This window comes from Geotrypetes seraphini, chromosome 9 (genome assembly GCF_902459505.1).
Source record: "Geotrypetes seraphini chromosome 9, aGeoSer1.1, whole genome shotgun sequence".
Classification (NCBI taxonomy): Eukaryota; Metazoa; Chordata; class Amphibia; order Gymnophiona; family Dermophiidae; genus Geotrypetes; species Geotrypetes seraphini.
The window spans coordinates 164,309,218-164,336,292 of NC_047092.1; the positions used below are offsets into that span (position 1 = coordinate 164,309,218).

The following is a 27,075-nucleotide window of genomic DNA, read 5'->3' on the forward strand; positions in this document are numbered from 1 at the left end:
AAAGACAAAGAAAGGCAGGCAGGTGACAATGGAGACATAAAGCCAGACAGCGCACAAGAACGAAAGACAGTGGGCAGGGAGAGAGACAGAAAGAAAGAAAGACAGACAGACAGGGGGCCAGATGGAGAGAGACAGACAGAAAAAAAGACCAACAGAGGGAAGGAAAGAGACAGAAAGAAAGAGACAGGGGCAGGGAGAGAGACAGAAAGAAAGACAGACAGAGGGAAGGAAAGAGACAGAAAGATAGGAAGAAAGAGACAGGGGCAGGGAGACACACAGAAAGAAAGACAGAGAGACAGACATATATTCTAGCACCCGTTAATGTAACGGGCTTAAACACTAGTAATCAATAAAAGCCTATTGTTTTTAGATGAAATTTGGCTCTTTGTTCTCATTGACATACCAAATAAAATCGTATCATACGATAATGCCACAGGATATTCCAATAAACAATTTATTTGGCCCCAGATTGATTTCCAAAAGGCCAAAATTAATGGACAATAGAACAATAAATGATCTAAAGTCCCTGGTTTGAGATGACAGTGCCAACATCTATTTGACTTAGAGCTATCCAACTTTTGTAAACAAACAGGGGTCCAGAATGCTCTATGTAACAGAAAAAAACAAGTTTGTCTCATAGATGCAGACACTGTACATCTCATCCTCCAAGACCAAATTCGTGGCCATTGATACGCAGAAATTTGATGCTTAATTTCAATGCTCCAAATATCCCATAGACCAGTTTTTGGGTTTTTATTCATAAATCCAGATATCAATTTATACCACTTTGCAGCCTGGTGTCCTAGGAAGTTCACCTGAAAGCATAGAAACTCCAAACTATATTGATTGTTAAAATTTTTCCATTCAGGGAACCCCGCCTGAATAGCCTGCTTCAGTTGCAACCATCTAAAGCTTTGTGATTTATTAAGACCATATTTATGTTGCAACTGTGAAAAATCAAGCAGTTTACCATTAGAAATAACATTGTCCAAAATCCATATACCTGCTATCATCCAATGCTTCCAGATGACCTTAAATCCGCCAATTTGAATCTTGGAGTTTAACCATATAGTTTGATTTGTCGATTTATGTATTGGGATAGATGTTAAATTACTGACATATCGTAAGGTTTTCCATGTATCCATTAATATTCTGTTTTCTTTATACAATCTAGGCATTTTAATACTGAGAACATGACATAATCGCAAGGAAAACATGAGTCGCCATTCCAACCACAACCAGTCTGGGGCATTGTCAATGATCTCTGGGAGGACCCAATACATACCCTGGTGCAAAATATAGGCTTGATGATACCTATAAAAATTGGGAAAATTTACCCCACCCTTTGTAATTGGCTTTTGTAGAGATACTAAAGCAATTCTAGGAATTTTACCCAGCCAAATAAATTTTGTGAGAATACGATTTAATTTTTCATAAAAGGATCCCTGAAAAAAAACTGGTATCATACCCATTTGATAACAAACCACAGGCAATATCATCATTTTGATAGTTTGAACTCTCTCCCACCAAGAAAGATTAAAGGATTCCATTACTCACACATTTCTGTTACCTTCTGCAATAAAATTTTTTTCATTCTCTTTCATTGTGTCTTCAAGTATATTTTTTATCCAAATACCTAAATATTTTAATCTATCCTCCTTCCATACAAAGGGGAATGAATCAAACAAACCTTTTGTACAATGTACATTAAGTGGAAGAACTTCTGATTTTCTCCAATTTATCTTATATCCTGAAAATTTTCCAAATTTCTCTATCAATTCAAGTAAGCATGGAATGGTTGTTTCTGGATTTCTCAAATGAAGCAGTATATCATCTGCATATGCAGAGACCTTGTATTCCCGATCTGAGTAAGGAATACCCTGTATCTCCTTTACTTGCTGAATAGCTAATAACAAGGGTTCTAATACAATATCAAAAAGCAAAGGAGATAAAGGACAGCCTTGTCTAACCCCCTCTGCAAACTAAAATGTTCTAAAAAATTATTATTAATATACAATCTCGCAGCAGGGGAGCTATACAATGTTTGAATCATTTGTATAAATCCTGAAACTATGCCAAACCATTCTAATGTTTGATACATAAAGGTCCATTCCACCCGATCAAAGGCTTTCTCTGCATCCAAAGACACAGAAAAAGCCGGATCATTCATGGCTTTTGTTAAGTTTAACTTGTGAAAAGCCAATCTGGTGTTATTAGAAGAATGTCTTTTAGCAACAAACCCAGTTTGGTGCATATCAATAATGAAAGAGAGAGCCTTTCAAACGTAAAGCCAATGTCTTAGCTAAAAGTTTTCCATCTACATTAATTAAAGAGATAGGCCTTTAGTTTGAAACCAAAGTGATGTTGTGATTTTTACAGGTCATTTAGAATGAGTTAGATGGTGGAGAAAGATTACAAGCTATCATTAACACCATGAAGGGGTGTTAAGTCTTCTCATGAGGAATATAGAGGATTGAAAAAACGGAATGAGTCTTACAAAGATGAAACTGTTTTACGTTAATAAGAATGAATATACTCTCGATAAAAGAAAAAATACAGAAGTGACCTAGGAGTAGACTAGCGGTCACAACCTATAAAGCGGAATAACAAGATCCTCATATACTACAGAGAACTATATCAAGTAGAACAGTAACACAGTGAATGAAGATCGACACAAGACCCAAGGACCTATGAGAAAAGGTATAGCTTGATATCAGAATTGGAACCACTCCAAATGGAACTATGAGATGCTATAAAACTTGCATATGCTAAGTGCATCCAAGAATATCCATTTGCTCTGTCCAGAGAGTAAAAATAAAACTGAAAATATGAATGCAACCTGTATAGCATGCCGAGCAGGAACAGGTCTAGAAATATAATCATAATGTAGTAGGATTTTAGAAGTGTGAACCGATGTTTGAGAGCACAACCCTTAAATTTTAGACCGCCGACATGTTTTTCGGTCCAAAGAATCTGTTTGAGATAACTGGAGGGAAAATGAACAAAACATCCTAAAAAGGCCTTCTCCTTCTCCCCTAAAGCCATTCACAAACTTTCGGGTTCTTTAGAATAAAAAAGGATATGGAGTAAAGGTTGTTCTGGATAATGTCTGTTAACAATAGGAGAAACACATGTAGGGAAAAATACTTGAAAGTATTTGTATACACCTCCTGGACAGTACTGTATGAACATTGATGGTACAGTGAAAGCATATATCAGCAAAAATAATCTGGTTGACCTGCTTAGAAAATAAAGCAGAGACCCATTTTGTTGCAATGGTTAAGTAAAAGAATATTCATTGATAGTGCAACAGCACAAAGGGAAACACTGCTTGTCTTCGTACTTTGTCATGGTAAGGAATCTATCTTAATATGCTCTACACCCATGTTAGATTCTGTCACTTATTTGTGCATGTTTGTATCCAGACAATAGGAGGAGAGACCACTTTACAGGCTCTACATCCATGGTGGAATCTTGAAGCATTATGGAAAAGAAGTTTCAACGTGCTGGTCAATCGTGTTCAAAGGATAAACCATAAAACCATTGAAGGACCATTTGGTTTTGTATTATTAAAAACATGGAAGGAATCTAACCTAACAGGCTCTTGTTAGATTACCCCTCTAGTCTATACATGATCGAGTCCAGACCCCGGGAAACAAACTGCCTTACAGGCTCTACACATGGTGGATTCCTGTTACAGTATCTCAATGTAAAAATTTTTCTTGACATGGATGCCAAACATGAGGAACATCAACTTCCATCCATATGCGAGCTTGTGCAGCGGGATCCATAGGAAAGAATTAGAGAAGCTGCTGGAAATTAAAAATCTAGACCTCAGTGACTCGACGTGCAGAAATGATGGACATTAAAATTACCACCTTATAGTAATATATCTAAGGTGAGTAGAAGACAATGCCTCAAATGAAGGTTTCATCAGTCTGATGAGACAACATTAAGATGCCAAACCACTGGAGACAATTTGAGAGGTAGCTGGATATGGAAAGTCCTTTCATAAATCGGGAAACAAGAAAATGAGCAGTCAGACATTTGAAGTGCAGACAGACGATGATGCTTGATGCAGTAAGTGTTGGAATCGGGAGTGTAGTTGTCCTCTGTATACAGACCGATGCTGTGAAATGAACGGCTATGATATCTGGATGTTGAAGCAGTTCGCTTCGAAGCAGGAGATCGACGTGATAAGGTATCTTGGTGTCGAATGCCGTGTTGAAGAGCATTGATGCTTCGAAGTAGTGGATTGATGCATTTATGAAGAACATCGATGAGATGAATTAGAAAATCGATGCAAAGATCGATGTCTGGAGGTAGAATGCCGCCGAGAAGGAGAGCGAAGATGTCTCATAGAAAATCCATGAGAAAGTAGCATGATGCTCTGATGGATAGCTAAAAACGGTACCCTGAGGCCTTGTAGTGGTATGCTTAGCTGGTCCGGTACTGAGGGAGGTTTTTTTTTAAAACCGAACTCCCCTTGGAAGAACTCATCGAGTTTCTCCGTGAAAACATGAGCAGGTATGGATGGCTCAATAACCAGTACCATCAGTGCAGCAGGTTGTCTCGGAATGGATGACCTCGAAGAGGATGCATACCGTGAAGGAGAGACACCTGCAAGGGTGGAGAAACGATGGTGTTGCTGTTCGGTCTGCATCAAGGGACTCGATGCTGTTGAGATCTGCGATGTTGTTCATTAATGAAGAGGATGCACCATGACCATGTAATGTCAAGTGGTACCGAAGGTGCCACAGGCGTCGAAGCATGAATGCCTGAAAAGGCAATGTGCTTCAGAAATGAAAACCTGTATCGGCCATGAAGCCATGCATCAAATGGACTTGATGCTTAATTGGCAGGGCATTCTCCACTTGCGATGCATCTGTGTCGACATGGTAGAAACATTGGTTACAGAAGGCATGCATCAACCACAGTCAATGCTAATATGCCACCGATGGAAGCAGATATCGATGTCTATCGGTTCTGGCAAGTCCCAGTCACTGGAAGTCCGACTCCAGACCTATTTGAAGAAAGAAATAAAAGAAGAAAAACTCTGACATTAAGCAATAGTAGTCATCTTCTTCTAATTTATAGCTCTGGAGTCAGATACAGTCAGAGAGGACAAGCCGGGGTAGAGTAGAAACATGGCTGAAAATCCATCAATGATCACAGCAGGAAGAAAGGATGGAAATTTGAGTGAAGGCTGCTGAACTTCAAACGAAGTTTGAAGATAACCATATGTTTACTTTTCTTTATTACTTATCTTTGAAAAGAAAGAACAGAACAGCAACTGGAAAGAGTTGAAAAAGTTTATAAAAAATAGAGACAGGAAGGCAATTCGATGGAGAAACAGGAGATATGTATTCTTCACTCCATGGAAAACAAAAATCTGTTGACCTTGCGAGCTGGCGTCGGGCGGGAAGGCACTCGTGCAAGCACAGTGCAGGCAGTCTAAAAGCTTGTTAAAACTTAAAGTGATTCTACACTTTTCACTGTCTGTACTTGGGCTTCATAGATGACATCACCCATATGTGAGAAAATGCTGCCTGTTTGTCTAAGGAAAATTAATCTTACAATTTTCATTTACCTGTTAATAATGCTGTTCCTTCATAATTCCACCTTCCTGCAAGTACAGCTCCAGAATGCGCTTCTACACTTTTTTCTACTCTTCCTAACTTTGATATTAGATGAAATTTACCTAGAAAAGTTAAAATTAAGAGTTTTAAAATACAATTAGTCTTACAAAATTACATCAGATCATGGATGCTTAACAATAATTACCATCAGAACTTGTGAGTACAAAAGTTTCTGCTTGCGTTTGCTTCTTTCCAGCCATACTTTTGGGAAACCAGTGTAGATCAATTGGATAGATATCTGAAAGTTTAACTAACTGGATTGTCTCACTAGTTAACAAGTTCCACTTCAAAATCTGGTGATCATCCCCGCATGAATAAAGTTCATCAGCTGTAGTCCATCCCAAGCAGCTAACCAGCTCTTTGTGTGTGACAGAATTAAAGAAAACTAGTATTTCAATGTTAACCTGAATAATTTAATGGAGACTTTAACAGTTTTCTATTTTATTATTTATAGCATTCCACATTGTATACACATGTTGTGAAGTTATGCAGTGTCCTCTACTATTCATCTTTCAATCCTAAAGCCCATTTTTCATATGCTCAAAAAATTCTCTAGGTCACCTATAGAAATTGATCAGATTTGTTTGACATGATTTCACTCTGGTAAACCAAGCTGCCTTGGGTCATGCAACCCACTGGATTCAAGATTGTCCTTTCCTTCTACTGGAGTCTCTCTTAAATTTTTCAACCACCAAGGTATGTAGTTTCCAGTATCCTCCCTGTTACTGCTTTTATGAAGGTGGGAGAAATCTTCCTCTCAAAACCACTCCTGTCTCCAAAGACCTGTTGGATACATTCTCCACAGGAGTTCTCAGACTTGTTCTCAGGATCCCACAGCCAGTCAGGTTTTCATGACAAACACAATGAAAATGCATGAAATAAATTTGCACACAATGAAGACAGTACATGCAAATCTACTCTGCGCATCTTCATTGTGGTTGTTTTGAAAACTTGTCTGGCTAGTGGGTCCCCAGGACAAATTTGGGAAGCCTTCTCCTATATACTCTGCACATCTTCATTGTGGTTGTTCTGAAAACTTGACTGGCTAGTGGGTCCCCAGGACAAATTTGGGAAGCCTTCTCCTATATTGCCATCTTTGCTGATATGAGCTGGGCTGACTGCAAAAATGACTTCACTGACCTCTGCATGACCAGTTCACCAGTACAGGGATATAGGCCAAGGTTCACTGCATCACAACTGAAAAGTAGGAGTTTTGGAGGTGTGAGGAGTGTAGCAGAGAATTGATGCATCCACTCAGACTTTGACCACCCTGAGAAGCCTTGTTCTACTGCAAATCCACCAAAACATCTCTGAGCTCCCCTGAATTAGGATGTCTCCCATCTAGTCCCATAACATCCAGTTAAGATTAGACTAACTCTCTTACTCATATGTCATACCAGTGAAAATCCTAAATAAATATAGGGCCTGAAAACATTATGAACATCTTCAATGTCTTTTATTCTAATTGCTATAAGCAAGAGTACTGTATATTCTTTGTCAAAGGATATGTTTTGGTTCCTTTAGAAGTGAAGTCTTAAGCCTCATTGTTGCCAACTTCCTTAGGCTTTAGTTGCTCAAATCAAGCTAAGAACATAAGAGTATTTTTTCCTGGACAATACCTAAGGGAGAAAAAAATCATCAGTATAATACACTGCATTTATTTAACTGAAAAAGTCTGCAGATAACTGATATTGGTAGAACATGTAACTAGTGCTGCCTGATTCAGGAAAAAAATTTTGATTCGATTCAGCCTATTGAATCGATTTTTCAATTCGATTTTCCTGCCCAATTGGGTGTTTTTTTCAAACATCCTAGTGGGTTTATTTTATAGCCTCTTCATCCTTTTTATAGCCTCTTCACCCCTTTGCCTTCTCCTAACCACACTGGTGCTGTGGTGTAAACAAAATAAACAAAAAAGACTTCCTCTCTCTGTTAAATCCTAGCTCACGTTTGCGGTCTAACACCAGCTCTGGCAGGATACACGTTTCAAATCTGACATATTGTAATCACAAAACAGAAAATAAAATTATTTTTTCTACCTTTTGTTGTCTGGTCATTATTCAAATCTTGTCGGTCCCAGGCTCTGGTTGTCTTCTGATAACTTGCTTGTCAGGGTCTCCTTCTTTCTCTTCTTAAAATTAAAATTCTTTTCTTAAAATGAACATTCGACGGATTTGTTTCACCACAGCTGAGTTTAAAGTTCAAGCTAAAATGTTGACTCAGCGATTTCGGGCCAGAGGGTACTGGTCGTGGGTTATCAAAAATGCTTACTGTAGAGCATATTATGCAAATCCGGAGCTTCTCCTTAATGCTCAAACCAGGTCTAATTCAGACAGACAAATATGTATTATCTCATTCTCAGATAAAGCTCATCAAGTGGCTCGTATAGTTAACCAACACTGGTATATTCTTCAGGCACATTGGAACTTTAGGGACCCACCTCGCATTGCTTACTCTCGGCCTAGAAATTTGGGTGATTTGCTGACCATGACTCCCACTGATGTGAACACTATGAATGGCAGCCATAGAGCATGTGGGCAATGTAACATGTGCCGCAACTCTTTATCTCTGTCTAGCTGGCAGCATCCCCAAACTGGCTGTGAGTATATTTTATGACATAACACCACGTGCGAATCCCAATGGGTTATATATGTCATCTTTTGTCCCTGTCAATTACTGTACGTGGGTCGCACCATCAGAAAATCAAAATTCGACTGTCAGAGCACAAGACTAGAATAAGCACTGGCATTTTGTCAGCCCCTATGGTGCCCCACTGTATCTCAAAAGGTTGTGATTTTTATGACTTTTATTCTGGTTCGTTATTGAACAGATCCCATGGGACTATGAGGGAGATAGAGTTGCTCGCATACAGCTTCGTGAACAATTTTGGATTTTTCATTTTAACAATGTGCAGCCCCATGGTCTCAATGACAGTGTGGAGTGGAATACTATACTATGATCTGGTCTTTATTCTACTTTTGATTGGTTGTTTTTTTCATGATGTCATTCTGCTCCGCCGTAAAGCCTGGCGTGCGTGCCTTTCGGATAGCTCCTCCTTCTCTCAGCCGGCTTGGCTTGTCCATTCACTGCTAATCCTTACTAAGTGGAATTTTCTCCCTGCCTCAGCGTGGTTCCAGGTTTCTGAAGAAGGGATTTTCTTTCTCCAAAACCTGGCCTGGTTGAACCTACTGAAAGTATCTACCGTTGGCAACTCAGGATGTCTTCTGACTCTTGTTTCCTGTGGGATTTGGACGATTGAATTTACCATCAAGCTAAGTTTTGTTCTCATTTTTGAACGGGCTGGGGAGTTCTTGCAGTGGGTTCTCCCGCTTGCTATAGCACCTGTGTGTGGTAGAAAGTTTCACATTATTTTGTGTTATTGCACTTTAATTTGAGTTAAGCACATGTGAGGTGTTCAGTGATGGTGTGTGGGCAGGGATTATATTACCCTTGTCTTTCTGGTAAGTGCTGGAGATTTCCTCCTATTGCTGTCTTTACACACTGAGGACACCCCGTTATTTACAAAATTTAAATTAAACTTAATTAAATTAAATGAGTTTTATCATGGCTAACCATAGTACCCAGGTGCGGCAGCAAACGGAGTTTTCACCCCTTTGAGAACTCATTGTGACTATTACTGCTTATTGGACCTCTTCACATAAAGCTAGGATTTATGAAGAACTTTGTAAAGGCTATAAACAAGGAAGGTGAAGGATTTCGCTATTTACATTAAAAATTTCCTTTCATAAGTGCTCAGAAGTTAAACGAAGGCATTTTTGTGGGGCTACAAATAAGAGAATTGTTGAGAGACCGGCACTTTGATGAAGTCTTGCAAGGAAGTGAGAAAAGTGCATGGATAGCATTGAAGAATGTAATCAAGAATTTTCTGAGGAATAGGAAGGCATCAGACTATGTCCAAATGGTGGAGACGATGCTTAAAGCATTCTGTGATTTCAAATGCAACATGTGACTAAAAATTCATTTTCTCCACTCGCAACTGGATTTTTTCCCCGATAATCTTGGTAGTGTTAGTGATGAGCACAGGGAAAGGTTTCACCAGGACATTGCTACAATGGAGAAACAATATTACATTACATTCGTGATTTCTATTCCGCCATTACCTTGCGGTTCAAGGCGGATTAAATCCAAACTAAAACAAAAATTACATTCAAAATTTGAAGGAATAGAATAAGCGATGACATTGAATTTTTAAGGTAATATATGTTGGGTAAAGAGTTACCAAAGGGAAGTGGAGGTCTTTAGGAGATAAGAATAGGGTGAAATTATGGGTTTTAGATAACGTTTGGTAGATAAAAGAGTATTAGAGAGATCTAAGGGTAAATAGAGTGTTGGATATTGGGTTGGGATTGGTTGTGCTGGATAGGTTTTATGTGTTTTTTGAAGAGTATGGTTTTAATATCTCTCCTGAAGGCTTTGTAGTCTGTAGTTGAAGATAACAGAGTGATTTATCTGTCCAGTTTAGCTGCTTTGGAGACTATTAGGTCATCATAAAGTTTTTTTCGTTTGAAATCTTTGGATGATGGGTAAGTGAATAGTGAGTGGGATCTTCTGTGTCTGGTTGAGGAGGATTGATTTAGTCGGTTATTCAAGTAGGTTGGGCTTTCTCCGTTGAGAGCCTTGTAAAGTAAGCAGTAGAATTTGAAGTGCACTCTCGCTTCTATTGGAAGCCAGTGCAAGTCATGGTATGCCTCTGTGATATGGTCATATTTTTTTTAGGAAATAGACAAGTCTCAGGGTTGTATTCTGTATTGTCTGCAATTGCTTCATCATGGTCGCAGGACAAGGTAGATATAGTATGTTACAGTAGTCTATCATCCCAAGGATAAGAGATTGTACCAATAGTAGAAATTGCTTCTTTTTGAAGAATGTTTGGATTTTTCTTAGATTTCTCATGGTCATGAACGATGCCTTTATTATTTTGTTAATTTGGGGTTGCATGGTGCAGCCTCTGTCAATTGTGACTCCTAGCAATTTTAGTGTAGGTTGTATTGGGTATGAGATCGAGTTTATTACAAGATTAGTTAATGTTGGAATTTTGTTGTTTTCTAGTAGGATGAAATTTGTATATCAGGGCAATTGGAATTAATTAATGCTGGCTAACTATTGTTGGACATTAATTAGAGATGCTCCTAATCTCGTTTATAAACATACTTCAACAGCAAAACGATTCTAGAAAAAAATATTTATAGGAACTCTTAAATCAGCGTAATGCATTACATTATGACTTCTCATGATATAAATATTTGCGATTTGCTCAAAAACTATACGTGATAGGAAAAAAACAGGCTATTTTCATACACAGGAGGTTATATTCTATAAAGTAAACCTAATTTTCTTCTTGCCCCAGAAAAAAAGGTTAAAATTTGTTGCACAGTGATCAATCGTAAGAAAGAATCAACCACACCTAGAAGTAACTCCAAGCTGAGGGTGCAAAGATAATTAGTACTGTGATGCAAATAAGGGCTCCTTTTATCAAGGTGCGGTAGGGGTTTAACGCGTGTTAAACCGCCTGCTGCGCTAGTCGCTAACGCCTCTATTGATGAGGCATTAGTTTTTTGACTTGCCGCAGGGGTTAGGGCGTGATGAAATGTCTGACGCGCTATCCCCGCTAACACACCTTGATAAAAGGAGCCCTAAATGACCCTTGCAATTTGGGTGTCAGTGATGTGATAGGTTGAAGACAAGGAAGGATTACCGTTTTTTACCTCGATAATCCTCTTTCTTGTAGAACAGCATACGATTTCTTACAGATGGATTAAGCAGCTCAACTCATAAATTACTGTATTTTTCGCTCTATAAGAAGCACTTTCCCCCCCCCAAAAAAAGTGGGTAGAAATAAGGGTGCGTCTTATGGAGTGAATACCCCACCATTACCTTTAGTTCCTCCGGTGGTCCTGCCCTTCCCTCCAGCTGAGTCCTGACAGAGCGGTGCAAAAGGCAGGCATTCACTTTTCGCGTACCTGCCTTGTCCTGCATTGCTCCATGAATGGAGTAGCGCAGGACAAGGCAGGCAACTGGTGTTAGAACTATCGAGCACAACCTCTAGGTGTGAGTTTTCCAAGCACAAGTTGGATATTGATTCTCCCCTCTACATAAAAGCCTAGAGGACTACACCAAAATCTTCTTTCTTGCCATTGATACTTGAGATTAGCATCTAAATCACAATTTTGCATGAGGTAAAACTCTTTATAGTCTATAAATCTTTCCTTAATTGCTTCTGATCATTTCAGCTATACACAGTTGAAAGCAGTGCAACATGTAGAAAGTGAAAAACTTCACTTTTTGCATGTTGCACTGCTTTCAGCTGTGTATAGCTGAAATGATCAGAAGCAATTAAGGAAAGATTTATAAACTATAACGAGTTTTACCTCATGCAAAGTTGTCATTTCTTTAATTAGACATTAACTATTTTTTCTGTGGCCCTCCAAACCGCAAAAGGGTTTGAGTTTGAGACCGCTGATATACGCCTTCATACCGCCTTAGAATCCTTCAAATTGGACTTTAAACTTTTCTCTTCTGTGATATATATTCTTGAACTAAACATCCTTTGCTAGAAATTTAATCATGCTATACCTAATGAGATTTAATAAAATCTGGACATAGCAGCACCCCCATTGTATTATTTCCTCTTCTATTTTTATTGTAGTTCCTCCCTCTTCCCCCTAAAAATCATGTCTTTATTAACCCCTGTCCTCTTATGCATCTAATTATTTTTAGATTGTAAGCCACCATGGGCGTGATTGTAAAGAAACTTGAATCACTGGCTTGAATTCATTTTAATTGGCATCAATTAGAAGTTGCACATACAACTGCTGTTAGAACTATCGAGCACAACTTCTAGGGGGTGAGTGGGCAAGTCAGGGTTGTGCCTAGGAGTTACAGGTTACAGAATACTAGGAGTTATGCGCCTAACTACTAACATTTAGCTTGTACACTTATGCCAGGCTTTGGTGTAGCATAAATGCTGGCGCCTAAGATTTGGCGTGAAACTGCAGACATAGGTTAGGATTCCATAACCGCATTTCAACACAGAACTGCTGTTATTGAATTCACTCTGTGCGTAAATTTTGCCTCTTATTCTTGAATCTACCTCAAATTGGGGGCACAAAATTTTGCCTCATCCCTGTCTCTTTGCCTCCCTCTGTGAATCCCCCCCCCAAACACACACATACACCCATATCCAAGCTGGCAGAGGTCCCCAAGCCCTGCCAGTGGAAGTACTTCTTCATCTATGGCCTAAACTTTCCCTGGCCAGCCACCATCGCACTGGGCCTCCCCACAGTACATACTCAGTTTCAGCAAAACTGAGCATATGTGGGAAAGTGCAGGCTGTGAGTGCAGGAGTACTTCTGTTGGCAGGAACTGGGGATCCCTGCCAGCTAAAGCAGTAGATGATGATAATGCAAATTTAGAGTGACCCAGGCCCCCCTGTGGCTTTACTATTATTCATGTGCGCGGTTACACCAGCCATACAGCTAGCATAATTGTTGCAATATACAGTAAATGCAGGAAGGATATCTATACCTTATAGTATGCTGAAAGCTACATGTGTAATAGGGAGTTCCATCCATGTCTCACTGCACTATGCAAGTTTATTTATTTTTTGGGATTTATTAACTGCCTTTTCATGAAGAGTTTCACCCAAAGAAGTTTACAATACACTGAATAGTAGTCAGGTACTCTAAAGCACTGGTTCCCAACTTTGTCCTGGAAGACCACCAGGCCAATCGGGTTTTCAGGCTAGCCCTAATGAATATGCATGAGAGAGATTTGCATATAATGGAAGTGAGAGGCATGCAAATCTGCTCCATGCATATTCATTAGGGCTATCCTGAAAACCTGATTGGCCTGGTGGTTGGGACAGGGTTGGGAACCACTGCTCTAAAGTATGTTTCCCTATCTGTCTTGGCAAGCTCATGATCTAACTGTGGTATCTGTGGCAATGGAGGGTTAAGTGACTTGACCAGAGTCACAGGGGCCAGGCTGGGATCAAAGTTATATGCACCATTGTAGATTTATCTATTCCATTATTTAGCCCAGTGATTCCCAACCCTGTCCTGGAGGAACACCAGGCCAATCGGGTTTTCAGGCTAGCCCTAATGAATATGCATGAGAGAGATTTGCATATGATGGAAGTGATAGGCATGCAAATTTGCTTCATGCATATTCATTAGGGCTAGCCTGAAAACCCAATTGGCCTGGTGTTCCTCCAGGACAGGGTTGGGAACCACTGATTTAGCCCATCCTCCTAATAATATTCAGAATGAGTTACAAAGTAGCATATTAAATTTACAGACATCGTGATAAAATCAACTAAAAGCAACAAAATAATTTAAATAGATCTTAAAAATAACATATAATAAAAAACTAATTCTCTGAAGTAAACCATAAAACAATTTCCAGAAAAAATTCAAAGGTTAAACAAATACATTTTAATGGCTCTTCTATATCCTAACAAGTCTTCTTTTGCTCTGAGAAGACGGGATCTTATTCCTTAACCAGCTAGTAGAAAATGAGAAGGCTCAATATCAAGCACCCTCCAGATGAAAACATCTAGCAGCTGGTAACAGAAGGTATTTCTCCGTAGGATCTCAACTCTCATACAGGTTTATAGAATAGCAATTTATCAGCAATATACTATATTTTGGAACTATCTCATGAAAGGCTTTAATGGGGAAATTCTAAAACCGTTGCTTAAATAAAAGGTGCCAGAATAGCACCTACATAAGTGCGATTTATGCGAAGGTGCCAGAATTGTAGGCCCGGAAAACCCTGGCCTATATTTCTGGCACCTATCTTTCATATAGGTATGATTCTGAAACCAGCACCGATGCGTGATTGACACACGATCGGAGGCCATTTTTAAGACAGCCACCGATATCGTCTCCAGTTACAGAATCCGCCCTAAATGCCAAGACCAAAACTTACAACGTTTTTCAACTGGAAGCCAAGGCAGGTGTAATATGCACAGAGGGCCCTACATTTTACAAAAGCCAAGCTGCCATGTTTTGAATATGTTGAAGTCTTTCCAAGCTCTTAGCAAGTAAACCAGCAAATGTATTACCATAATCAATGTTCAAAATCACTCCCTCTAATATAAAATAATATTTTAGGTAATTTTATTTATTTAGTTTTATCCCAGGACAAGCAGGCAGATGTTCTCTACATGTGGGTGACGTCATCCACGGAGCCCCGTCGCGGAAAGCTTTTCAAGCAAACTTGATTGAAGATCTCAAAGTTTGCTAGTGCTGCACCACGCATGCATGTGCCTTCCCGCTCCACTAGAGGGCGCGTCTCCTCCTCGTGGTCTTCAGTTCTTAGTTTTCCGTGGAGCCAGAAAGCCCTGTCTCTCTTCTCTGCGTTCTAAGTGCCTTTCTTGCACCGCGGCTTCTTTATTTTTACTTCGGGAGTCGCTGTGCGGTGTTTTGTACTCTTTTTCTCCTCTCGTGTAATTTTTTCTTTTTCGACTTTGATGACCGGGGGATCTCGGTTTGCCGTGGCCTTTCTTTTACCTTATGTCCTGGCCTCTTACCGGGTTTAAAAAGTGCACGCAGTGCGGTCGGGTAATTTCCATCACAGACCTGTACCGCTGGTGTATCTTGTGCCTGGGTGCTGACCACCCTACAGACTCTTGCCCTCATTGCGCTACCCTTCAGCTTCTGGCTCTTCGGCGGTGTCGGGCCCGGATAGTGGAGCTCTTCGTCATGGAGGCTGGCCTCGCTTCGGCCCCGGTCTCGGCCTCGACGTCAGCCTCGAAGACCTCGGTCCCCGGCAAGTCTCCCTCGAAGGCCTCGGCAACCCTGACCTCGAAGACCTCGGCTTCGGGTAAGTCTCCTCTTCCTCCTTCAGGTTCAGTTCAGTTGCAGAAGAAGCCACCCTCGGAGTCTCTGGCCCTCCAGGCGGTGAGTGTAGTCCCGCCGGCCTCAATGAGACCACCTTCTAAGCCATCTAAGCGTGCCTCCACCATACGGGAATACTCTTCCTCGAGGTCGCCCTCAATGGAGCGCACTGCTTCACCTGTCGGTTCCAACTTGGTCTCGGTGCCCATGTTTGAGGATATGCTGAAGGCGATCATCTCCTCGCAGCTCTCCTTGGCTTTGGCCCAGCTTGTCTCGACCTCAACCTCGCTCGTTGTGGACCAGCCTGAGCGTCGCCCCGAGGTTTCTCAAGGCAAGGTGCGTTGGTCTCGGCGCATGTCCTAGACTGATTCCTCTCCTCTTCCTTCGAGGCATGCTTCTCCCGCTGGCCGACTTCAGTCATGGCACTGGTCGAGGTGTCTGTCTCCCTCGTCCCGGAGAAAGCCAGGGATTCTTCCCCGACGCGGGATAGGTCGCCGGGCCCTCACACTATGGGGTCCCTCAAGCCCTCGGACCCAACTCTGTCCGACCCGAGTCTGTGGCGGTCTCCCGTGCAGTCTCGGGTTTCGCACCGTGAGGCCCCGGTGTCGGGGGGTTCTGCCTCTTTTTCCCGACGCTTGTCTTCATCCCGGGGCTCTCCAGGGCGACTTCATCGGGCCTCAGCACCCCGGACCCCTGAGTCCTCTCCTCCGGGGACCTCTAAACGCAAGCTGTCGTCGACTCCCCCCCATTCTTTTAGCGGGGCGTCCTCGGCATCCATGCTTGTCGACACTGATGTGCCGGCACAGTACTCCAGGGAGGCTTCCCCCTCCTTTTCTGCTGCCTTGCAGTCTCGCTCGGTCTCCCCCCTTGAGGGGCAGTCTGAGAGCCGACCTTCTTCATTCACCAGATTTGAGCAGGACATGGGGAAGGCGTTGCATTTGGACCTCCAGTCTGATTCCAGGTATACCAAGGAATATCTGGAGGAGATGGAACTTCCCCATCCTCCTAAGGAGTCCTTGCAGTACCGTACTCTGCCCTATTACGCCCTCTGGAAGTGCATTCCAGGTGTCCACCACACGTTGGGTAAAGAAAAACTTCCTAGCATTCGTTCTGAATCTGTCCCCTTTCAACTTTTCCGAATGCCCTCTTGTTCTCTTATTTTTCGAAAGTTTGAAGAATCTGTCCCTCTCTACGCCCTTCATGATCTTGTAAGTCTCTATCATATCCCCTCTAAGTCTCTTCATCTCCAGGGAAAAGAGTCCCAGTTTCTCCAGTCTCTCAGCATATGAAAGGTTTTCCATACCTTTTATCAGACGTGTCGCTCTCCTCTGAACCCTCTCGAGTAATGCCAAATCCTTCTTAAGGTACGGCGACCAATATTGGATGCAGTACTCCAGATGCGGACGCACCATCGCCCGATACAACGGCAGGATAATTTCTTTTGCTCTGGTAGTAATACCCTTCTTGATTATACCTAGCATTCTATTTGCTCTCTTTGCGGCCGTTGCGCACTGTGCCGTCAGCTTCATTGTCATGTCCACCATTACCCCCAAGTCCCTTTCTTGGGTACTCTCTTTCAATAACATCCCTCCCATCGTATAGCTGTACCTCGGGTTTCTGCTTCCCACATGTAGTACTTTACATTAGAGAATGACACGGTGGCGGTTACCCGCGGCTAGCAGTGTTTAGTTGCGTGGAGCGGTGAATGGACTTGTCTCCGCAGTGAGGCAATCAAGGATTGCGCGGTCCCCACCCGGCCATCTCCCTCCCTCCACCTCACCTTTGAATTGAAGAACACTGTTCCTCAACCGCCGGTCCGCGATAAAAAAAAACCAAAAAACCCGCTCCTTTTCCCCTGCTCTCAGTTGCAGCCGACAAGAAGTCTTTCCGATGTAAATTCTGACTTCCGGCTTTTTAGCAGCTGCAGCATGGCGGTAAGAGAAGGGGAAAAGGAGGGAGGCTTTTTTTTTGGGCAGCAGGGAGGCAGCAGGCTGGCTTTGGCTAGGGAGGGAGAAAGGTAGACAGGAAGGCAGGCTTCGGGGGTGGGGGTGGGACAAAGTGTGGAAGGCAGTGAGAGGGACATGGGAAGGAGGCACTAGGGGCACTAAAGACAGGAAGGGGCACTAAGGACATGGGAAGGAGGTACTGGGGGCACTAAAGACAGAAAGGGGCACTAAGGACATGGGAAGGAGGTACTCGGGCACTAAAGACATGGTAAGGAGGTTCTGGGGGCACTAAAGACTGGAAAGGGCACTAAGAACATTGGAAGGAGGCACTGGGGCACTAAAGACATGGGAAGGAGGCACTGGGGGCACTAAAGACATGGGAAGGAGGCACTGGGGGCACTAAAGACAGGAAGGAGCACTAAGGACATGGGAAGGAGGTACTGGGGGCACTAAAGACATGGGAAGGAGGCACCGGGAGCACTAAGGACATGGGAAGGAGGCACCGGGGCACTAAGGACATAGGAAGGAAAGAGGGAGGGAATAGAAAGGGAAAAATTATTGGGCCTGAGTGCAGAAAGAAAGAAATGAAAGAAAGGATAGACAGACAGAAGGAAACGCAACCAGAGACTCATGAAATCAATCACCAGTTTTGAGAATTTATAACTGCTGTCTATATTTTGCACTATATTTGTCTATTTTTCTATAGTTACTGAGGTGACTGAGCTTACGGAGATGAAGCGGAAACAGGGTTTTAAAATTTTAGTCCTAGTAGTTTGCCGGTCCACAAAATAATTCTTTTATTTCTACCGGTCCACGGGTGTAAAAAGGTTGAAAAACACCGATGTAGAGTATACCGGCTTTCTTTTTCGCCCAGCCGCACGCGCGGCTGCTCAAGTTGATCAATCTTCTCCTCTCTTGCAACTTCCTGTTTCCGGTTGCGTCAGAGGAGAATATTGAACAAATGAGCAGCCGCGCGTACGGCTGGGCGAAAAAGAAAGCCGGCATACTCTGCAATACATCTAAGGTGAGGTGGAGGGAGGGAGATGGCGGATCGCTGCAATCGGTCGGGTGTCTGCTGTTTTTGTATCACTGCCTGCCTGCGCTCACGTTCCAGATCCTCCTGCATTTTTAGTGCCCTAGCCGGCTGCTTCCCTTTAACATATCTAAAGAACGGTTTGAAATTTCGTGCTTCCCTGGCTAGCCTCTCTTCATACTCTCTTTTGGCTTTTCGAACCACACGGTGACATTCTTTTTGCTACTTCCTGTGCTCTTTCCAGCTCCCCTCAGTTTTGTCCTTTTTCCATTTCTTGAATGAATTTTTCTTATTTTATATCGCTTTCTTCACTATTTTAGTTATCCACACAGGGTCTTTTGTTTGACTCTTTTTGCACCCCTTTCTGAATCTGGGGATATACAGATTTTGTGCCTCGCTCACCGTGTCCTTGAAAAAAGACCAGGCATGTTCTACTGTTTGCCATTTCTTGGAAGTGTTCCTAAGTTTCTTCCTTACTATTTCCCTCATTGCTTCGTAGTTACCTTTCCTGAAGTTGAAAGTTGTCGCTATGGTTCTCTTTCCTTTCGGTATTCCTACTTCAACCTTGAACTTGATCATATTATGATCGCTGTTTCCCAATGGTCCAACTACTTCCACTTCCTTTGCAGGTCCCCTTAACCCATTTGATTCTCTAACAAGCTGCTCCATAAAGCAATCTTGTGTAGCCTCCAGGAATTCTATCTCCCTAGCGCATTTTGAGCTTCCAAGACTCCAGTCTATCCCTGGATAGTTGAAGTCTCCCATAATAACCATGTTACCGCTTTTGCATTCTTGCTTCATCTCGGTTTCCATTTCTTCATCGGTATCTCCAGTTTGCCCGGGTGGACGATAGTATAGGCCCATCTTTATTTCAGGCCCTTTCCTTCAAAGTATTTTAACCCATAGCGATTCCAGCTTGTTGGACGTCTCTGCTGTGTCCATTCTTGTTGATTGTATGCTTTCTTTTATGTATAGGGCTATTCCACCTCCTTTCTGTCCTGACCTGTCCTGGCGATAGAGCTTGTACCCCGGCAGTGCTGTATCCCATTTGTTGTCTTCATTACACCATGTTTCAGAGACTCCAATGATGTCTATGTCCTCTGCATTGGCTATGGCTTCTAATTCCCCCATTTTGTTTCTTAGGCTCCTTGCATTAGTATATATGCAATTTAGATCCTGGTATTTTCTTGTCTTTATTTTCTTTCCCTGCGCTTCGGTCTTTAGCTTCTTTTCTTGTGCTACAATCCTACTAACCTCCTCTTCTGGGTTAGTCAACTCCTGTAATTTGCCCATTGTTTCTTCCCAGCCTTTTTTCCCCTTAGTATCTTCACAGGATACCTTCTTCCGAATCGTCGACGCTTGGTCAACTGTTGGCTTTCCCCCTCTTCTTAGTTTAAAGCCTGTTCTATTCCTCTCTTGACGTTTGCTAGAAGTCTTGTTCCCGCCGTGCTCAGGTGCTGTCCGTCTCTCCTGTAGATCTTGCTCTTGCCCCAGAACGTTGTCCAGTTCCTCACGAAGTGGAATCCTTCTTCCTCACACCATCTCCTCATCCATGCATTTATTGATTGTAGTTCCTCCTGCCTTTTCACATCTGCCCTCGGTACCGGTAGGATCTCTGAGAACGCTATCTTCTGAGTCCTCATCTTCAGCTTCCTTCCCAGAACCTTGAATTGTTCTATCAGCGTGCTTCTTCTGTAGTCTCTCCTGCTGACATCATTCGTCCCGATGTGGATCATTACTGTGGTCTCCTCCGTCTCCGCTCCTTCCAGAATCTTTCCAATTTTGTCCATGATGTCCTTGGTTCTTGCTCCTGGGAGGCAGGTCACTAGTCGATCCTCTCTCCCTCCTGCTATGTGGCTGTCCACATGCCTCAGGATTGAGTCTCCCACTATGATCGCTGACTTTCCTTTCTTTAATTTTTGCTTCGGTCTCAGGTCAGTGTCCTTGGAGTGCTTTGCTGCTTTTTCTTCTATGTCCTCGGTGTGCTTCGCTGTTTCTTCTTCTTGGCATCGACTTGTCATTTTCTCCCCCTCGTGCGGTATTCCTCTGTGGGCGTCTTCTTTGAGGTCATCTGTTTCTTGTTCTCCCTTCCATGTTGGTGTAGTTTCATCTTCCATCTGGAGTTCATTCTCTTCCACCCTCCTCCTGCAGGCTTCCTCAATGAATTTCTCGAGTTCCCTGACCTCCTTCTCAATGTGTCTCTCATTCATGAAGTCTCCAGCTGTGCCGATTGGGTCCTCCGTAGTGTAAAGTCCTTCTAGCTCCTTTATCTTGTCCTCTAGTCGCTTAACTTCCTTCTTCAAGCTTTTAAGCTCCTGACACTGACCGCATACATATGACTGTCTCCCCGAGGGGAGGTAGTCATACATATGACAGTCTATGCAAAACACTGGAAAGCTCATTTTCTGGTTTCCCTCTGCTTCCATTGTCGTTCCTACTTTAAGATAACAGTTAACAGTTTACGTGTGACTTGTTGATGTTACGTATGTAAGTAAGTACCCTCTGTGTCTGCTTTGTGTCCTCTCTCTCTCTCTGTCTTCTGCTAGTGGCTTCTCTCTCTCTGCCTGCTGCTGGTGTCCTCTCTCTCTCTGCCTGCTTCTGGTGTCCTCACTCTCTTTCTCTCTGCCTGCTGCTGGTATCCTCTCTCTCTCTCGCTCTGCCTGCTGCTGGTGTCCTCTCTCTCTTTCTCTCTGCCTGCTGCTGGTGTCCTCTCTCTCTCTCTCTCTGCTGCTGGTGTCCTCTCTCTCTCTTGCTCTGCCTGCTATCGGTGTCCTCTCTCTCTCTTTCTCTCTGTCTGCTGCTGGTGTCCTCTCTCTCTCGCTCTGCCTGCTGCTGGTGTCCTCTCTCTCTCTGCCTGCTACTCGTGTAGTAACTCGCCCCTTCTGAAGGCCCTTCGCAAAGGCGCTCTCGCTAAGGTGGCCGTTGGCTCCTCCCCTTTTAAGGGGGAGCTTCGGATCGGTGCTTGGCTGACGTCAGTGGGGTGGGCGGAGCTATCTCTCGCCTCTGCCCCTCACTCTTGCCTGCCCTGCTTCTCCGATTCCTTCCTTCTTTCTCCCCTCTCTCAGCTCCTCTTCGCCTGCCTCATGACTTGCTCCTGCCTGCCCTCTCCAATCCCACACAGACGCCGAGGTGTAAACAAAATACAGTACAAGCAATCCCCGGGTTAAGAACGAGTTCCACTTTTTAAACCATTCTGAAGTTGAATTTGTATGTAACTCAGATCCTGCACAGTACATAGTCTATAAAAGCATTAAATAACATTAAACATTAAAGAAACAGTCCTTAAAATAAAGTACTGTAGTTTAAATAGAAAGAAAAGATAGGTTTACATTTACTTTCGCTCTTCATCCATCCCACTGTTCCCTCTCCTTACCACATCCAACATTCTCCCTCTCATCTCTCTTCCCCATGCAGCTGTATCTTACGCCTCTACACCACCATGTCCAATATTTCTCTCTTCCTCCCTATGCCCAACAATTCACCGCTTTTTTCATTTCCCCATGTGCACCATCTCTCTTTCCCTCTCACTCAGACACCTATGCCCAAAAATTCTCCCTTTCTATTCCCCCACCTCAGCATCTCTTTCCCTCACTCCGTTCATTCTTCCTATGTCCCAAGTTCATGCTCCCCTCTTTCTCTCCATTCTGTGTCCCAAGTTCATCTTTTTAGGAAGGACAGAGATGGTCATAAAGGTGGAGGAGTAGCTCTCTATGTAAAGATCAATATCCAAGCGACCGAAATGCAAGGGACCTGGGGAGAGGAAGAAGCGATATGGATTGCTCTGAAAAAAGAAGATGGAACTTCTATCTATGTGGGTGTAGTCTACAGACCTCCGACTCAATCGCAGCAAATTGATAAGGATCTGATTGTGGATATCCAAAAGTTTGGAAGGAAAGAGGAGGTTCTGCTGTTGGGAGATTTCAACCTGCCGGATGCGGACTGGAATGTTCCGTCTGCGGAATCGGAAAGAAGTAGGGAGATTGTGGATGCCTTTCAAGAGGCTCTGCTCAGACAAATGGTGACGGAACCCACAAGGGAAAAAGCGATATTGGATCTGGTCCTCACAAATGGAGAGAGTATCTCTAATGTTCGAGTGGGTGCTCACCTGGGTAGTAGTGATCATCAAACGGTTTGGTTTGATATAACGGCTAAAGTGGAGAGCGGCCGCACGATACTTAAAGTCCTAGATTTCAAACGTACGGACTTTAATGCAATGGGAAAGTACCAGAAGAAAGAGCTGATAGGATGGGAGGACATAAGAGAAGTGGAAAGACAGTGGTCTAAGCTGAAAGGAGCGATAAAAATGGCTACGGACCTTTATGTGAAGAAAATCAATAAAAACAAGAGAAAAAGGAAGCCGATATGGTTCTCCAACCTAGTGGCTGAGAAAATAAAGGCGAAAGAGTTGGCGCTCATGAAATATAAAAAAACCCAAGAAGAGGAGAGCAGAAAGGACTACAGGGTGAAACTGAAAGAAGCCAAGAGAGAGATACGTTTGGCGAAGGCACAGGCGGAAGAACAAATGGCTAAAAATGTAAAAAAGGGAGATAAAAATTTTTTCAGATATATTAGTGAAAGGAGGAAGATAAAAAATGGAATTGCTAGGCTAAAAGATGCTGGGAACAAATATGTGGAAAGTGATGAGGAGAAAGCAAATGTGCTAAACAAATTTTCTTCTGTGTTCACAGAAGAAAATCCTGGAGAAGGACTGAGATTGTCTGGCAAAGTTACACGAGAAAATGGAGTAGATTCTGCGCCGTTCACGGAGGAGGGTGTTTATGAGCAACTTGAAAAACTGAAGGTGGACAAAGCAATGGGACCAGACGGGATCCATCCCAGGATACTAAGGGAGCTCAGAGAGGTTCTGATGAGACCTATTAAAGACTTGTTCAACAAATCTCTGGAGACGGGAGTGATTCCTGGGGATTGGAGGAGAGCGGATGTGGTCCCTATTCATAAAAGTGGTCACAGGTATGAAGCAGGAAACTACAGGCCAGTGAGCCTCACTTCAGTTGTTGGAAAAATAATGGAAGTGTTGCTGAAAGAAAGGATAGTGTACTTCCTTGAATCTAATGGGTTACAGGATCCGAGGCAACATGGCTTTACAAAAGGTAAATCGTGCCAAACGAACCTGACTGAATTTTTTGATTGGGTGACCAGACAGCTGGATCAAGGACATATGCTAGATGTAATTTACTTGGATTTCAGCAAAGCCTTTGATACAGTTCCTCATAGGAGGCTGTTGAACAAACTTGAAGGGCTGAAGTTAGGACCCAAAGTGGTGAACTAGGTCAGAAACTGGCTGTCGGACAGACGCCAGAGTGTGGTGGTTAATGGAAGTCGCTCGAAGGAAGGAAAGGTGACTAGTGGAGTCCCTCAGGGTTCGGTGCTGGGGCCAATCCTGTTCAATATGTATGTGAGTGACATTGCTGAAGGGTTAGAAGGAAAAGTATGCCTTTTTGCAGATGATACCAAGATTTGTAACAGAGTAGACACCGAAGAGGGAGTGGAAAATATGAAAAAGGATCTGCAAAAGTTAGATGAATGGTCTAATGCCTGGCAACTAAAATTCAATGCAAAGAAATGCAGAGTAATGCATCTGGGGATTAATAATAGGAAGGAACCGTATATGCTGGGAGGAGAGAAGCTGATATGCACGGACGGGGAGAGGGACCTTGGGGTGATAGTGTCCGAAGATCTAAAGGCGAAAAAACAGTGTGACAAGGCAGTGGCTGCTGCCAGAAGGATGCTGGGCTGTATAAAGAGAGGCGTAGTCAGTAGAAGGAAGAAGGTGTTGATGCCCCTGTACAGGTCATTGGTGAGGCCCCACTTGGAGTATTGTGTTCAGTTTTGGAGACCGTATCTGGCGAAAGACGTAAGACGAATTGAGGCGGTCCAGAGGAGGGCGACGAAAATGATAGGAGGCTTGCGCCAGAAGACGTATGAGGAGAGACTGGAAGCCCTGAATATGTATACACTAGAGCAGGGGTCTGCAACCTTTAAGACATAAAGAGCCACTTGGACCCGTTTTCGAAAAGAAAAAAAAACTTGGATCCGCAAAACCATTATAAAACAAATCTAACACTGCATATATTGTTTCTTATCTTAATGCTATATACAGGATCATGCAGTTAGCTGTCAATCTGAAGAAAAAAAGGACTTTTTCACTTAACAATGTAAAATATATTTTTGCACATTAATAGCTAATTAAAATATTTAATTTAGCTGGTTAATGGGATTTTTCCTCCTGAACCTCTTCCCCTTCCTTTACCTGCAACCTTTGTGAAAATTGTTCGGCGTTTCTGCCGCAATACCACTGTACTGCTAAAAATCACAGATCACCACCATTACTGGGCCAATAAGCACCTCCTCTTCATGTCCCCTCTGTATCTCTATCCTTATTCAGTAGGTCCTGCTTACCCTTTCTCTTCTTTGTGTCACTATCTCCATTTTCAGCTTTCCCTCCCTTTTCCTTTGTTACTGTACCCTGTAGCTAGAATCTTTCCACCCTCCCTCCACTCCGGCCCAGCCCAGTATGAAATATTTCCTTTTGTTTCCCTCCCCTCTCTCTTTCTCTATCTCTTCTCCTTCCTCACCCACGAGTCCTGCATCTGGCCCTCTCCCTTCTACCTGCACCTGGCAACACCCCCCTGCTCTGCGGCTCTCTTCAGCAATTCGTCAGCAGCGGTGATCAAGACAAGCTGCCGACATTGAGGCCTTCCCTCTACGAGTCTCGCTTTTGTGGAAAAAGAAGTTGAAACAAGCGGGACTGACTTAGAGCCATAGCACACGAGAGAGACTCCCACGGGGATGAAAACAGCCTACCTAAATTCTGGCGATGCAGGCATGCAGCTTACAAGTCCGGCGTCGTGGCAGGAAATAGCCATGCTGAGCAGTGAGCTCAGCACGTACACAGATGAAAGCCTTGCTTGCTGATTGGTCCGGCGGCACGGCGGGGCGGGGCCGCCGGACTAATCAGCAAGCAAGGCTTTCATCTGTGTACGTGCTGAGCTCACTGCTCAGCATGGCTATTTCCTGCCGCGACGCCGGACTTGTAAGCTGCATGCCTGCATCGCCAGAATTTAGGTAGGCTGTTTTCATCCCCGTGGGAGTTCTGTGGGCCACACTACCGGAGTCGCGGCAAAGGTGAAAAAGAGCCGCATGCGGCTCTGAAGCCGCGGGTTGCCGACCCCCGCCCTAGAGGAAAGGAGAGACAGGGGAGATATGATTCAGACGTTCAAATACTTGAAGGGTATTAACGTAGAACAAAATCTTTTCCAGAGAAAGGAAAATGGTAAAACCAGAGGACATAATTTGAGGTTGAGGAGTGGTAGATTCAGGGGCAATGTTAGGAAATTCTACTTTACGGAGAGGGTAGTGGATGCCTGGAATGCACTCCCGAGAGAGGTGGTGGAGAGTAAAACTGTGACTGAGTTCAAAGAAGCGTGGGATGAACACAGAAGATTTAGAATCAGAAAATAATATTAAATATTGAACTAGGCCAGTTACTGGGCAGACTTGCACGGTCTGTGTCTGTGTATGTCCGTTTGGTGGAGGATGGGCAGGGGAGGGCTTCAATGGCTGGGAGGGTGTAGATGGGCTGGAGTAAGTCTTAACAGAGATTTTGGCAGTTGGAACCCAAGCACAGTACCGGGTAGAGCTTTGGATTCTTGCCCAGAAATAGCTAAGAAGAAAAAATTAAAAATTTAAATTGAATCAGGTTGGGCAGACTGGATGGACCATTCGGGTCTTTATCTGCCGTCATCTACTATGTTACTATGTTCATGCTCCCTCCCTCCTTTGTCCAAAGTTTGTGCTCTCTCCCTTCCTTCTGTGTCCCAATGCGATTCTGCCTTTCCCTTCCTGTGCCAATGTGGCCCTTCTTCCTTCCTCCCTGTCAAACATGCCCCTCCTCCTCCCTTTGGTGTCCCAACGTGCCCCTCATCTTTCCCTCCATTCAGCATACCAAATTTGTGGGTGTTTACCTACTCTGGCTGTCTCTCTCCTCCCAGTTGCACTTTGTAAAGCCGCGGCTGCTGGTTCCTGTACGCAGCTAGTGGCTGACCCAGAAGCCTTTCCTCACTTCTAGGTCAGCTGTGAGTGAGGGAAGGCTTCTGGGTCAGCTGCAAGCCGTGTGCAGGAACCAGCAGCCATGGCTTTGCGAAGTGCGACAGGGAGGAGGGTTGCATTTTGACAGAAAGGGAGAAAGAAGAGGCGAGAAAGGGAGAGGCAAGAAAGAAGAGGCACAGAAAGGGAGAGGCAAGCCCCCAGTTCGCAAGTACGAGTTTGACATAAGTCGGGCGTACTTAAACCAGGAACTGCCTGTAAACAAAAAAAACCCAAACCTTTTCCTCTCTCTATTAGGTCCTAGCTCTCGATTGCTGTCTAACACCAGCTCTGGCAGGATATACGTTTCAAATCTGATATATGACCATCAATCAGGTTTTAGAAAAGGATTCAGCACTGAGACAGTCCTTGGCTCTCTCCTTAATCACCTATACAATCTCTTCAGTCATGGCACCAGCGCCCTGATCTTACAATTAGACTTTAGTAGCGCTTTTGACCTAGTGGACCATGAAATAATGCTCACGTGTCTA

At 43.5% G+C, this 27,075-nt stretch overlaps 1 protein-coding gene across 6 annotated transcripts in view; it reads right to left on the bottom strand.

Annotated features, from left to right (window-relative positions):
- Window positions 1–27,075, bottom strand: part of IFT80 (intraflagellar transport 80) — a 166,646-nt gene that overhangs the window by 133,556 nt on the left and 6,015 nt on the right. For 5 of the 6 annotated variants that reach the window (XR_004540679.1, XM_033959223.1, XM_033959221.1 and 2 more), the window contains exons 2-4: window positions 7,148–7,258; window positions 5,785–6,003; window positions 5,591–5,701 (exon numbers count right to left, since the gene is read on the bottom strand). Coding sequence is in view for 4 of the 6 variants with exons in the window: in XM_033959223.1 (XP_033815114.1) it covers window positions 5,591–5,701; window positions 5,785–6,003; window positions 7,148–7,184 (367 nt within the window). In the remaining 2 variants the exon portion in view is untranslated. The remainder of the gene's footprint in view (window positions 1–5,590; window positions 5,702–5,784; window positions 6,004–7,147; window positions 7,259–27,075) is intronic. The other variant, XM_033959225.1, reaches the window with a different exon arrangement.